Here is a 15,074-nt window from a genome sequence, read left to right on the forward strand (position 1 = left end):
AATGAACCCCGCCATATCATTTACCCAGGCCTCCAGTCCGGGGGGTTTCGCCTCCTTCCACATGAGTAGGATCCTGCGCCGGGCTACTAGGGACGCAAAGGCCACAACGTCGGCCTCTTTCGCCTCCTGCACTCCCGGCTCTTCCGCAACTCCAAATAGAGCTAACCCCCAGCCTGGTTTGACCCGGGCCTTCACCACCCGCGAAATCACTCCCGTCACTCCCTTCCAATACCCTTCCAGTGCCGGGCATGCCCAAAACATATGTGCGTGGTTTGCCGGGCTCCCACCACACCTCCCACATTTGTCCTCCACTCCAAAGAACCCGCTCAATCTTGCTCCCGTTATGTGTGCTCTATGTAGCACCTTAAATTGAATCAGGCTAAGCCTGGCGCATGAGGAAGAGGAATTTACCCTGCTTAGGGCATCAGCCCACATACCCTCCTCTATCTCCTCCCCTAGTTCTTCTTCCCACTTTCCTTTTAGTTCGCCCACCGACTCCTCCCCCTCTTCCCTCATCTCTCGGTAAATCTCTGACACCTTGCCCTCTCCGACCCACACCCCTGAAAGCACCCTGTCCTGTATCCCCTGTGTCGGGAGCAACGGAAATTCCCTCACCTGTTGTCTAGTAAATGCCCTCACCTGCATATATCTCAAGAAATTTCCCCGGGGCAACTTATACTTTTCCTCCAATGCTCCCAAGCTCGCAAAAGTCCCATCTATAAATAAATCTCCCACCCTCCTAATTCCCAACTGGAACCAGCTCTGAAATCCTCCATCCATTCTTCCTGGGGCGAACCTATGGTTGTTCCTGATTGGGGACCCCACCAGGGCTCCCCGCACCCCTCTCTGTCGCCTCCACTGTCCCCAGATATTCAATGTTGCCGCCACCACCGGGTTTGTGGTAAACTTTTTAGGTGAGATCGGTAGCGGCGCCGTCACCAGCGCCTCTAAACTCATCCCTTTACAGGACTTTCTCTCCAGTCTTTCCCACGCCGCTCCCTCACCCTCCATCATCCATTTACGTATCATTGCCACATTGGCGGCCCAATAGTATTCGCCCAAGTTCGGTAGTGCCAATCCTCCTCTGTCCCTACTACGCTGAAGGAACCCCCTCCTTACTCTCGGAACTTTCCCTGCCCACACGAAGCTCGTGATGCTCCTGTCTATTTTATTAAAAAAGGTCTTAGTGATTAGTATAGGGAGACATTGAAATACAAATAAGAACCTCGGGAGGACCATCATCTTAATTGCTTGCACCCTGCCCGCCAGCGATAGAGGCTGCATGTCCCACCTCTTGAAGTCCTCCTCCATTTGTTGTACCAACCGTGTCAGATTAAGTCTGTGCAAGGTTCCCCAGCTCCTAGCGATCTGAATCCCCAGGTATCGGAAGTTTCTTTCCACTTTCCTTAGAGGCAAGCCTTCTATCTCTCTACTCTGGTCCCCTGGATGTATCACAAATAATTCACTCTTCCCCATGTTTAGCCTATACCCCGAGAAATCCCCGAACCCCCTCAAAATTCGCATAACCTCTATCATTCCCCCCGCTGGGTCCAACACGTATAACAATAGGTCATCCGCATATAACGAGACTCGGTGTTCTTCTCCCCCTCTAATCACCCCTCTCCATTTCCTGGAGTCTCTCAACGCCATGGCCAGAGGTTCAATTGCCAACGCGAACAACAATGGAGACAGCGGGCATCCCTGTCTTGTTCCCCTATATAGTCGGAAATACTCCGATCTATGTCGACCTGTAACTACGCTTGCCGTTGGAGCCCCATAAAGAAGTCTAACCCAGCTAATAAACCCGTTCCCAAACCCAAACCTCTTTAACACTTCCCATAAATACTCCCACTCCACCCTATCAAATGCCTTCTCTGCGTCCATTGCCGCCACTATCTCTGCCTCCCCCTCCACTGGGGGCATCATTATCACCCCTAATAGTCGTCGCACGTTAACATTCAGTTGTCTCCCTTTTACGAACCCTGTCTGATCTTCGTGCACCACCCCCGGGACACAGTCCTCTATCCTCGATGCCAGTACCTTTGCCAACAATTTGGCGTCCACGTTCAACAATGAAATGGGTCTATAGGACCCGCACTGCAACGGATCTTTATCCCTCTTCAAAATTAACGATATCGTCGCCTCCGACATCGTCGGGGGTAGAGTCCCCCCTTTCCTGGCCTCATTGAACGTCCTCACCATCAACGGGGCCAACAAGTCCACATATTTTCTGTAATACTCCACCGGGAACCCGTCTGGTCCTGGGGCCTTCCCTGCTTGCATGCTTCCCAGTCCCTTAATAACCTCGTCCACCCCAATCGGTGCCCCCAGGCCTACCACCCCCCGCTCCTCCACTTTCGGGAACCTCAATTGGTCCAGGAACTGCCGCATCCCCTCCTCTCCCTCTGGGGGTTGAGACCTATACAGTTCCTCATAGAAGGTCTTGAACGCCTCATTTATCTTTCCTGCCCTTCGCACCGTGTCTCCCCTTTCGTCTCTAATTCCTCCTATCTCCCTCGCTGCTGCCCTCTTTCGCAATTGATGAGCCAACAGGCGACTCGCCTTTTCCCCATATTCATACCTCCTCCCCTGTGCCTTCCTCCACAGTACCTCCGCCTTTCTGGTGGTCAGAAGGTCAAATTCCGTCTGGAGTCGTCTCCTCTCCCTGTACAATTCCTCCTCCGGGGTCTCTGCAAAATCCCTATCCACCCTTAAAATCTCCCCCAGTAATCTTTCCCTTTCCTTGGCCTCTGTTTTCCTTTTGTGGGCCCCAATGGAGATCAGCTCTCCTCTGACCACCGCTTTTAGTGCTTCCCATACCACTCCCACAGGGACCTCGCCGTCGTCATTGACCTCCAGATATCTCAAAATACACCCCCGCACTCTTGCACACACTCCCTCATCCGCCATCAGTCCCACATCTAATCGCCAGAGTGTTCTCTGCTCCCTTTCCTCTCCTAATTCCAGGTCCACCCAATGTGGGGCATGATCCGAAACCGCTATGGCTGAGTACTCAGCTTCTTCCACCCTAGAGATCAACGACCTTCCCAAAACAAAAAAATCTATCCGGGAGTACACTTTATGGACATGGGAGAAGAAGGAAAACTCCCTAGCCCTAGGTCTAAGAAATCGCCATGGATCCACTCCCCCCATTTGGTCCATAAACCCCTTAAGTACCTTGGCCGCTGCCAGCCTTCTTCCGGTCCTTGAGCTGGATCTATCTAGCCCCGGGTCCAGCACCGTATTAAAGTCCCCTCCTAAAATCAAGTTTCCTACCTCCAGGTCCGGTATACGTCCCAGCATCCGTCTCATAAATCCCGCATCGTCCCAGTTTGGGGCATACACGTTAACCAACACGACCTCCATTCCCTCCAGCCTGCCACTCACCATTACATATCTACCTCCGCTATCTGCTACGATGTTCTTTGCTTCAAATGCGACCTGTTTCCCCACCAAAATGGCCACCCCTCTATTCTTTGCGTCCAGTCCTGAGTGGAACACCTGTCCCACCCATCCTTTCCTTAGCCTAACTTGGTCCGCCACCTTTAGGTGCGTCTCTTGGAGCATAACCACGTCTGCCCTTAGTCCTTTCAAATGCGCGAGCACTCTGGCCCTTTTTATCGGTCCGTTCAGGCCTCTCACGTTCCACGTGATCAGCCTCACTAGGGGGCTACCTGCCCCCCTCCCGTGTCGACTAGCCATTACCTTCTCTAGGCCAGTCCCATATCCCGCCTCCGCACTCCCGCTCGCTCCCCCAGCGTCGCACACCATCCCCGCCCACCCACTCTTTAGCCATTTCCTTTTGGATTTCCGCAGCAGCAACCCAGTTGTCCCCCACCCGCCCCCCCCCCCCCCTCCCTCCCCCCCCTCCCCGCTAGATCTCTTTCTAGCATGATTGCTCCCCCCATATTACTTCCGTAAGTCAGCTGACTTCAACTGACCCCGGCTACTCCTGCTCACTCCTCGACCCCCCCCATGTGGGGAACTCCCATCCGCCTTGCGCCTGTCTTCCCGCCTTATTCTTTCTGGTGCGGGAACATCCCTTTACCTGACCCGCCTCTTATGGCGCAGCTCCCTTTCCCCTCCCCCTCCCCTTCCCCATTCTCCAACTATGTCCCGTCTTTCCCCCCTCACCGGCGCCCACATTTCCCCAATGGCCTTCCTGTTTTTGCTACCAAAGTTGATAACCTCCTATTTTTCCAAATTAAACTGCATCTGCCATGCATTTGCACACTCACTCAACATGCCCAAATCACACTGATGGATCTCTGCATCCTCCCACCCAGCTTTGTGTCATCTGCAAATTTGGAGATATTACATTTAGTTCCCTCATCTAAATCATGAATAAATATTGTGAACAGCTGGGGTCCCAGCATTACCCCACTAGTCACAACCTGCCATTTGGAAAAAGACTTGTTTATTCCTACCCTTTATTTCCTGTCTGCTAACCAGTTTTCTATCCATCTCAATGCACTATCCCTAATCCCATGCACTTCAATTTTACACGCTAATCTCTAATGTGGGACTTTGTCAACAGCCTTCTGAAAGTCCCAAATATACCAAATCCACTGGCTCCCCTTCATCAACTCTACTAGTTACATCCCAGAAGAATTCCAGTATGTAGATTATCAGGCCCTGGGGATTTATCAGCTTTCAATCCCATCAATTTCCCCAACACCATTTCTCTACTAATATGAGAGAGTTACTCCCCCTCATTAAACCCTGCGACACCCCAACATTTCTGGTATATCCTTTGTGAAGTGAGAACCAAAGTATGTGTATTTAATTGCTCAGCCGTTTCTTTGTTCCCCATTATAAATTCCCCTGTTTCTGACTGTAAGGGACCTACATTTGTCTTCACCAATTTTTTTCTCTGCACATAGCCACAGAAACATTTCGAGTCAGTTTTTATGTTCCCCACAAGCTTTTGTCTCATACTCTATTTCCCCTCCTTTATCAATCCCTTGGTCCTCTTTTGCTGAATTTTCAACTTCTCCAAATCCTCAGGTTGGATGTTTTCCTGGACAATTTATATGCTTCTTCCTTCAGACCATAAGACCAAAGACATAGGAGCAGAATTAGGCCACTCGGCCCATCGAGTCTGCTCCGCCATTCAATCATGGCTGATATTTTCTCATCCCCATTCTCCTGCCTTCTCCCCATAACCACTGATCCCCTTATTAATCAAAACCCTATCTATCTCTGTCTTAAAGACACTCAGTGAATTGGCCTCCACAGCCTTCTGCGGCAAAGAGTTCCACAGATTCACCACCCTCTGGCTGAAGAAATTCCTCCTCATCTCTGTTTTAAAGGATCGTCCCTTTAGTCTGAGATGGTGTCCTCTTGTTTTAGTTTTTCCTACAAGTGGAAACATCCTCTCCACATCCACTCTATCCAGGCTTCGCGGTATCCTGTAAGTTTCAATAAGATCCCCTCTCATCCTTCTAAACTTCAACGAGTATGAACCCAGAGTCCTCAAACGTTCCCCATACAACAAGTTCTTCATTCCAGGGATCATTCTTGTGAACCTCCTCTGGACCCTTTCCAAGGCCAGCACATCCTTAGATACGGGGCCCAAAACTGCTCACAATACTCCAAACGGGGTCTGACCAGAGCCTTATACAGCCTCAGAAGTACATCGCTGGTCTTGTATTCTAGCCCTCGCGAAATGAATGCTAACATTGCATTTGCCACCCTAACTGCCGACTGAACATACACGTTAACCTTAAGCGAATCGTGAACAAGGACTCCCAAGTCCCTTTGTGCTCCGGATTTCCTAAGTATTTCCCCATTTAGAAAATAGTCTATGCCTAAATTCCTCCTTCCAAAGTGCATAACCTCACACTTTTCCACATTGTATTCCATTTGCCACTTCATTGCCCACTCTCCTAACCTGTCCAATTCCTTCTGCAGCCCCCTTGCTTCCTCAATACTACCTGTCCCTCTACAGATCTTTGTATCATCTGCAAACTTAGCAACAGTGCCTTCAGTTCCTTCGTCCAGGTCATTAATCTAATACTATCTCTTATTTCCCTTGTACACCATTGTTGGTCTCATTTCCCATTTTAATTTTGCGGCAGACAGGAATAACATTTGTTGCAGTTCTCCCATGCTTTCCTTGAATGTTTGCCATTGCCTATCCACCATCATCCCTTTAAATAACGTTTCCCATAAATCATAGCCAACTCACGCCTGATATCATCGTAGTTTCCTTCATTTAGATTCTGGACCCTAATCTCAGAATCAACTACGTCACTCTCTAACTTGATGGAAAATTCTAATTATAATATATTATGATCGCTCTTCCCCAAGAAATCTCGCACAACTAGATTGCCAATGATTCTTTTCTCATTACAGAATACCCAGTCTAGGATTGTCAGTTCTCTAATTTGTTCCTCAATGTATTTATCCAGAAAACCATCCCACATACACCCCTAGAATTCCTCCTCTGATGTATTTTTTAAAAAAAATTTAGAGTACCCAGTTATTTTTTTCCAGTTAAGGGGCAATTTAGCGTGGCTAATCCACCTACCCTACACATCTTTGGGTTGTGGAGGTGAAACCCACGCAGACATCGGGAGAATGTGCAAATTCCACACGGACAGTGACCCAGGGCCGGGATTCGAACCCGAGTCCTCAGCAGTGCTAACCACTGTGCCACCTGCTGCCCTTCCTCTGAGGTATTTGACTAATTTGATTTGCCCAATCTATAAGCAGCTTAAAGTCACCCATAATTACAGATTTATTACAGCAATAATTACAGCAATGCAACTCCACCGCCTTTTCCTTTTCCACTGTCCTTCTCAAATACTGAATACCCCTGAATGTTCAATTCTCATCCTTGTCACCCCGCAGCCATGTCTCTGTAATCCCAACTATATAATACCTGTTTACATCTATTTGTGCGATTAATTCACCCACTTTATTGCGAATACTCCACGCGTTAACGCACAAAGCCTTTAGTCTTGTCTTTTTAAGATTACTTGTCCCATTATTGTTTGCTGTGGCCCTGTTTAAACCTGGCCCTTGGTTTCTCTGCCTATCACTTTTCTTATTCCCCTTTCTGCCTTTTGTTTTTGTCCTTGATTCCGCCTCCTCTGACTCCCTGTCTTTTAGTTTAAACCCCTCCCCATAATCATAACAAAGGCAGATCATGAAAATTGGCAGTTAACCAAGCATTCTTTTCAGGCGAGGCAGCACTTCACGTACACCTCCTTCAATCTGGTCTATTACATTCGCTGCACCCAATGCGGTCGACTCTACATTAGCGAGACTCAATACAGACTGAGTGATCACATTGTAGAACACTTTCAGGCCGTCCGTAAGCAGGAACCAGGCCTTCCTGTCAGTTGTCATTTCAATTCCCCGTCCTGCTCTCACACCCACATGTCCGTCCTCGGCCTGCTGCAATGTCCCAGTGAAGCCCAGCGCAAACTGGAGGAACAGCACCTCATCTTCCAATTGGGCACGTTACAGCCTTCCGGACTTAACATTGAGTTCAACAACTTCAGACTGTGAACTCTCTCCTCCACCGTCACCCCATTTTTATTTCCATCTATTTTCAGTTCGTCCACAGATCGTTTATCCCTCACCATTGTCACCCCCCCCCACTTGAGCCACCTGTTCCCTGTTCCAGGTTATCCTTCGTCGCACTGCTCATCTGAGTTTACACGTTCTAATCTCTTTATGTGCCATCATCACCACCATTTACATTCCCCTTGTCTTTCTGTCCATGACATCTTTGTCCATCCCCATCTATCGCTGGTCCTCTGTCCTGCTTTACGCACGCACACACACACCTCCCCCCCCCACCAGTATAAATCTGATCCTATTTCCATTTCCTTCTACCTTTGAGAAAGAGTCACCCGACTCGAAACGTTACCTCCTTTCTCGCTCTACAGATGCTGAGGTTTTCCAGTATTTTCTTTGTTCGTTTCAGATTCCAACATCCGCGGTAATTTGCTTTTATATTATTATGACAGATAATCAAACTCATTGTAAAATATTCAGATTCCCCAAAACCATTAGTGTGTTTTTTGTTTTCCCTCTGCAGTACTCTTTGTTCAGGGAAGACTTTCAAATCAAGGGTTTATTCACTCTTTTCTTCCTTCGTCAAACCTAGCCTTCCCCCAACAAGGTCAGACCCGGGACATCCATGCTGAAAAATCAGTTGTGCACCTTTAGCAGGAAACCTATTCACGTTTATGGTGATAATGCATTGGAATTGAGGGTTATGGGGATAAGGCGGGAAAGTGGAGTTGAGGATTATCACATCAGATCAGTCACAATCTCATTGAATGGCGGAGCAGACTCGATGGGCCGAGTGGTCTACTTCTGCTCCTAGAATGGTACACCCTAAAGTCACATTTGATCTATTACTTATTGAACATGTTTGTCAGGACTGTAGTTACTCCTAATTTCTTGCTAGAGTTGACAGCTGTCCATTGTTTGAGCAATCTGCCATTTTATATAATGTAATACATAGAAACGTACATATAAAATAGAAGCAGGAGGAGGTCAGTCAGCCCTTCGAGCCTGCTATGCCATTCATTATGATCATGAAATTCAATACCCTGATCCCCCATATCCTTTGATTCCTATCTAACCTCTTCTTGAAACCACAGAACGATTTGGCCTCAACTACTTTCTATGGTAGCGAATTCCACACATTCACCACTCTCTGGGCGAAGAAATTTCTCCTCACCTCAGTCCTAAAAGGTTTAGTCCTTATCCTCAAACTATGACCCCTGGTTCAGGACTCCCCCCACCATCGGGAACATTCTTTCTGAATCTACCCTGTCCAATTTCACCTTATGACTACTAAAAGCTCCCAGGCCTTTACAAAACAAAATCCTTTTTTAAAAACATGGCCACTGCAGTCAAACATACTATACCCCAGGCTTTTAACCCTTAAATTGCCCCACTATTTGGAAGCCAATGTTCCTAAAGTCCTCCATTTGTCACATGCCATAGACGGGCAACATCCACAGACTATACTGCGAGAGCCAGTGCTGTGTGTGATCCATTGCAGCAATTTAAGACCAAAACTGGACCTATTAAGCTTTCAGAATATGGTATTAATTAATGTTAAATCTCGCACAGATTTAAATAAACCAGCCAACCCTTGATGGTACAGATAAAGTAATCACTGCCTTTACACTCGTTTTCAGCTGCTTCTGACTGTACAAATTGTGTCCAGTTTAGAGGAACTTTAAATGTAGGTTAATCCAGATTCGATTTGAGGTTTTCCAATTCTGCTGCTGCCATAGGTTACCGTTGTCTGAACAGTGCTAATCCCCATCTTGTGATTCAAACCTAATCCAGTCAAAAATTTTAGAATGGGCCGGGTAACGGAGCACTTGTGCAGAGCTCCCGAGCCTACTGCACCCTAGAGAGCACCTTCTGCAAGCGTTGTGACTCCTCCGTGGGTCAAACTCCTGGGCTACCCCCACCCCAAAAAAACAAAACAACACTGTGCATTTATGTCATGTTTTTATTGTAGCAAAACAGCCCTGCCGCTCACCCAAGGCGTAATCGGACGAAAATCGACACTTGGCTTTGCGCTGGGAGCAGAGGTTGAACAATGGAGTATTGTTATTCCAGCAGCGAGCAAGACCTCAAAAACTGTGAGTAATCTTTGTGGATGTGTTGGGAAAGGGACAGTGGGCTGAAGCTAAATTGTTGCAAAAAGCTGGTCTTTTCGTTTTATTGCACCAAGCGTTCTTCCTACCTGAGCTCTATGAAAAAGGACAGAATTCATTTCCTGCGATGTGCTTGGATGTGTTGCAGAGGCTGGGTAACGGATAATGTTGCAGCTCACCTCAGTATGGGAGGACGAGGGAGGATATGAAGCAATAAAGTTAGGGACGGGTTTTCTGCAGTGTCAGCGTCTACATTGGTATGGCAGCCAGCAGTCTGCACACCGTCAATTGCCCCAACAGTTCCAACCAGGCAGTACCCGCTTTGCTTTCATAGAAGCAAAATACTGCAGGTGCCGGAATTCTGAAATGAAAACAGAAAATGCTGGAAAATCTCAGCAGGTCGGGCAGCATCTGTGGAGAGAGAAACAGAGCGGGATATTCCGTCCTGCTAGCCGGCCAATGGGGTTCCCCATTGTGGGTGCACCCCCACGCCCCCGGGAGATCCGCGGGTGCGAGTGCGCTGCCAGCGAAACGGAGAATCCCGCTGACGGAGAATCCGGCCCGGAGTTAACATTTTGATTCCAAATGACCAAATGAGGGAGGTACGGTGGTTAGCACAGCGCGAGGGACCCGGGTTCAATTCCAGCCTGGGCTGACTGTCTGTGCGGCGTTCCCACGTACACCCCATATCTGCGAAGGGTTTCCTCCGAATGCTCCGGTTACTTCCCACTGTCCAAAGATGGACTGACCATGTTAAATTGCCCCTTAGTGTTCCAAAGTTATGCAGGTTAGGTGGGGTTACGGGGATAGAATGGGGGAATGAGCCTAGGTAGGGTGCTCTTTCAGAGAGTCTGTGCAGACTCGATGGGCTGAATGGCCTCCTTCTGCACTGTAGGGATTCAATGTCTATGACTTTTCAACGGAACAGGTCATTTAGAATCAAAACTGCCCGAACCTCTGAGCCTATCCTGCATTTTCTGTCTTTATATACAGTTTTACTGTGCCTATTTCTGTTGCTCGAGAAAGAGTTCTGCACTGTCATTGATATATTCACGGCACTTCCCCTGTGTAAAGACTGGCTCTTCAACTGAACATTTAGATTAACTGCACTTTGCTTTAGCCAATCTCCAAAGAGCCCCTCCTGTCTATTTGAACCTGGTTTGACGCCACACAGGGATTACACTCCTGTGCTGTCAGCCATGTAAAACCTGCATACAACCTTGGTTAGACTCCACTCGGGGTACTGTGAACAGTTCTGGCCGTCGTTTCTTTTTATAAATTTAGAGTACCCAATAAGTTTTTTTTCCAATTAAGGGGCAATTTAGCAGCAGTGCTAACCACTGCGCCACCGTGCTGCCCTTGTTGTGGCCGTCATATTACAAAAAATAGTTTGGAGGCAGTGATGAAAGTTCAAAGAAAAAATATTCCTCGGATGATACTAGAGATGAGAGGTTATAATTACTCAGGAAAAATTGAACAATCCTATTCTCTAGATAAGAGAAGGCAGACATAGAAACATAGAATTTACAGTGCAGAAGGAGGCCATTCGGCCCATCGAGTCTGCACTGGCTCTTGCAAAGAGCACCCTACGCAAGCCACACCTCCACCCTATCCCTATAACCCAGTAACCCCACCCAATACTAAAGGCAATTTATCATGGCCAATCCACCTAACCTGCACATCTTTGGACTGTGGGAGGAAACCGGAGCACCCGTAGGAAACCCACGCAGACATGGGGAGAACGTGCAGACTCCGCGCAGACAGTGACCCAAGCTGGGAATCGGACCTGGGACCCTGAAGCTGTGAAGCAGTTGTGCTAACCACTGTGCTGCCCTGTTAGGTGCCTTCAAGATTACAAAAGGGTTTCATAGGGTAGAGGGAGAGAAGATTCTTTCAATTGTGGGAAGACCAGAACTAGCTACCACAAATAGAACATAATCACGAATAAATCCACCAAGAATTCAGGAGAAACGGTGGGCGGCAGGGTGGCGTAGTGATTAGCACTGCTGCCTCACGGCACCGAGGTCCCAGGTTCGATCCCGGCCCCGGGTCACTGTCCGTGTGGAGTTTGCACATTCTCCCCATGTCTGTGTGCGTTTCGCCCCCACAACCCAAAGATGTGCAGGCTAGGTGGATTGGCCAAGCTAAATTGCCCCTTAATTGGGGGGGAAAAAAAGAAACTGCTTGAGCCAGAAGCTGGTTAGGAAGGTGGAACTTGCCACCACAGGACGTGCATGAGACAACAAGCGTCGATGCATTGATGGGGAAGCTTGATTAAATACGCGAGGGAGAAAGGAATGAAAAGGTGTGTTCATGGGGTTAGCAGTTGGGCAGGAGGAGATCCTGTGGAGCATAAATACAGGCATGGACTTTGATGTGCCAACTGCACCGTGTCTCATATTCGAAAGGCTTCATGAAGGTTTTGAATTTCCACTGCTCCAAAATAAACGCACCACTACATTCCTCTCTTCTATCTACCGTGGAACATTCTTTAACATTAAAACTAAATATTTTATTTCTTGTTAAGCGTCCCCTGTGGAGTGATAGCCCAGAGGTACACAGTAGCTTCTAGGAAAGTTCCTGTTATGTATCCACAGTGGTAATTATCATGATGGCCATTAAAAAAAACTAATCAACAGGCTCAGCTTTTGTTTAATTGGATGGTTGTGTATCCTTTCAGCCTCACCACAAGTAAATCAGCTGACTGTGTGCGTTTACACTATGTATTTTTAATGAGGCACTTGCAGGATTTGGATAGTCTTATGAGGCAACACTGGTGCTTGAAGACTTCAATCGTGGGCTGTGGGCATCACTCGCAAGGCCAGCTTTGGTGCTCATCGCTAATTTCCTTTGAACAGAGAGAGTGGCCGTTTCAGAGGACCAGTTAAAAGCCAACCGCATTGCTGTGGGTCTGGGGTCACATGTAGGCCAGACCGGGTAAGGACGGCAGATTTCCTTCCCTAAAGGGCATTTCGGAGCAAGCCCAAATGGGTTTTTATAACAATTGATGGTAGGTGTCACGGTCACCGTCACTGAGACAAGCTTTTCAATTCCAGATTTTATTAATTGCATTTAAATTCCACCAGCTGCCGTGGTGGGATTTGAACCCAGGTCCCCGAGAGCATAAGCCTGGACCTCTGGATTACTAATCCAGTGATACCCCATCCTTATAACTGATGTGATGGATGGTTCCCAGTGGGAATTCAGTATGCATCCTGAATCATTCTAAAACACTAAGCGGCACAGTGGTTAGCATTGTTGCTTCACAGCTCCAGGGTCCAAGGTTCGACTCCCGGCTTGGGTCACTGTCTGCACGGAGTCTGCACGTTCTCCCCGTGTCTGCGTGGGTTTCCTCCGGATGCTCCGGTTTCCTCCCACAAGTCCCGAAAGACGTGCTGTTAGGTAATTTGGACATTCTGAATTCTCCCTCTGTGTACCTGAACAGCCTACTTGTGACAATAAAGCTTATTATTATAAAAGATTGCAACCAATGATTTGGCTGGAATAGTGCAATGCACATGACACAGCTTGTGAATATGTTCCAATACCTATGGAATTGATCTTACTGCCATTCGAGCACTAATGAAGTGTAAACACTCAAATAAAGTTCTTAGACTTTGTCCTTCCAAAGTTGGATTTTGGCTAGAGAGAGCTTATTGAGTAATATATGAAGGTGAAGATTGGTTACCGGTCTTGCATAGATGGATGGCAATTGGAAGTGTTTGATTTAAGAAAAAGAATCATGGCACAATCTGATTGCTCAACTATGAAGCTTAAAGTAGACGTTTAGTCATAACCTCATTTCATAGACTGATGACAACAGCTCAATGTTCCAGTTCTCATCCTGGAGATTAGCCCTCATTTTGAACGGAATGATGGTTTGGTTTTACGTCCTGTTCTTCCTGATGAAAATAACCGGCCTCCCTCCTGCTCAGATTTAGGTTGTCAGAACAAGATGACTCAGAATATCCTAAAGAGTTTACATCGCGTTGAACTTGGCGGATATAACTACTGGCCTCTCTTCTCACAAATTGGAATTCGCCTTTACAGCTATGAGGAAATCCCGACCTTTTTAAAGGGAAACCCTTATATCACCGATGGATACAGAGCCTACCTGCCATCGAGTTTGTGCATCAGAAGGTATGTTGGCATAGCTGCGACTAACAGAAATCAGAGGAGACGGGGAGAGATGTGGGCGTCGCTGGAGTGACCCAGCATTTGTTGCCCGTCCCTAATTGCCCTTGAACTGAATTGTTTGCTCGGCCATTTCAGAGGGTCAGTTAAGAGTCAACCACGTTGCTATGGGGCCTGGGGTCGCATGTAGGCCAGACCGGGTAAGGACGGCAGATTTCCTTCCCTGATGAGACATTAGTGAACCAGATGGGTTCTTATGATAGTCGATGTTGATTTTTGCGGTCAATTCCTGATTTATTAATTGAGTTGAAACCCCACCAGCTGCTGTGCGGGATTTGAACCCGTGACCCCAGAGCATTAGCCTGGGGTCTCTGGATTGCTAGTCGAGTGACATTACCACCACGCCTCCATCTCCTCTGTGAAGGGTTAAGGTTGAGAAGCAATGTACTTGGCACAGGGCTTACTAAGGTTAATACCAGTTTCTTTACTAATGGGAGCACAGGGCGGCACGGTGGCACAGTGGTTAGCACTGCTGCCTCACGCCGCCGAGGTCCCGGGTTCGATCCCGGCCGCGGGTCACTGTCCGTGTGGAGGTTGCACATTCTCCCCGTGTCTGTGTGGGTCTCACCCCCACAACCCAAAGATGTGCAGGGTAGGTGGATTGGCCACACGAAATTGCCCCTTAATTGTGTACAGTGGAGTGAGCTATCATCACCTACACCTTCAATAACCCACCAAAGCAGGTTGCTGTTCTGTGCCTTCCTACTACTGTCTCTCTGAATGGCCACTATTTTCTATTGGGGTCAATATCTTCAATCGGTGACCGATCTTTAAGAACCCGGTGATCGATCAGCGACTCTTTAGTTGCCCATTCCCTGCTCCAACTCTGCAAATTGTTATCTCTTCAAACAGTGCCCACTCTCTTTTTGAAATCTCATTTTATATGGGGATGGCACGGCGGCACAGTGGGTAGCACTGCTGCCTCACAGCGCCAGGTCCCAGGTTCGATTCCGGCCCTTGGTGACTTGTCTGTGCGGAGTCTGCACGTTCTCCCCGTGTCTGCGTGGGTTTCCTCCGGGTGCTCCGGTTTCCTCAGACAGTCCAAAGATGTGCGGGTTAGGTGGATTGACCGCGTTAAATTTCTTGTTAGCATCCAAACGATTTGCAGGTTAGATGGGGTTATGGGATCAGGCGGGAGGGGAGTGGCCCTTTCAGAGGTGCTCTTTCAGAGGGTCGGTGCAAACCCGATGGGCCGAATGGCCTCCTTCTGCACTGCAGGAATTCTAAGTCGCACAGTCA

At 48.0% G+C, this 15,074-nt stretch overlaps 1 protein-coding gene across 4 annotated transcripts in view; it reads left to right on the forward strand.

The window, feature by feature from the left end:
- LOC140403633 (progestin and adipoQ receptor family member 3-like) overlaps positions 1 to 15,074 on the forward strand; it is a 65,330-nt gene that overhangs the window by 4,186 nt on the left and 46,070 nt on the right. For all 4 annotated transcript variants that reach the window (XM_072491776.1, XM_072491774.1, XM_072491775.1 and 1 more), the window contains exons 2-3: positions 9,503 to 9,626; positions 13,577 to 13,781. In XM_072491776.1, coding sequence (XP_072347877.1) covers positions 9,584 to 9,626; positions 13,577 to 13,781 — 248 coding nt within the window. In that variant the 5' untranslated portion in view covers positions 9,503 to 9,583. The remainder of the gene's footprint in view (positions 1 to 9,502; positions 9,627 to 13,576; positions 13,782 to 15,074) is intronic.

This window comes from Scyliorhinus torazame, chromosome 28 (genome assembly GCF_047496885.1).
Source record: "Scyliorhinus torazame isolate Kashiwa2021f chromosome 28, sScyTor2.1, whole genome shotgun sequence".
Lineage (NCBI taxonomy): Eukaryota > Metazoa > Chordata > Chondrichthyes > Carcharhiniformes > Scyliorhinidae > Scyliorhinus > Scyliorhinus torazame.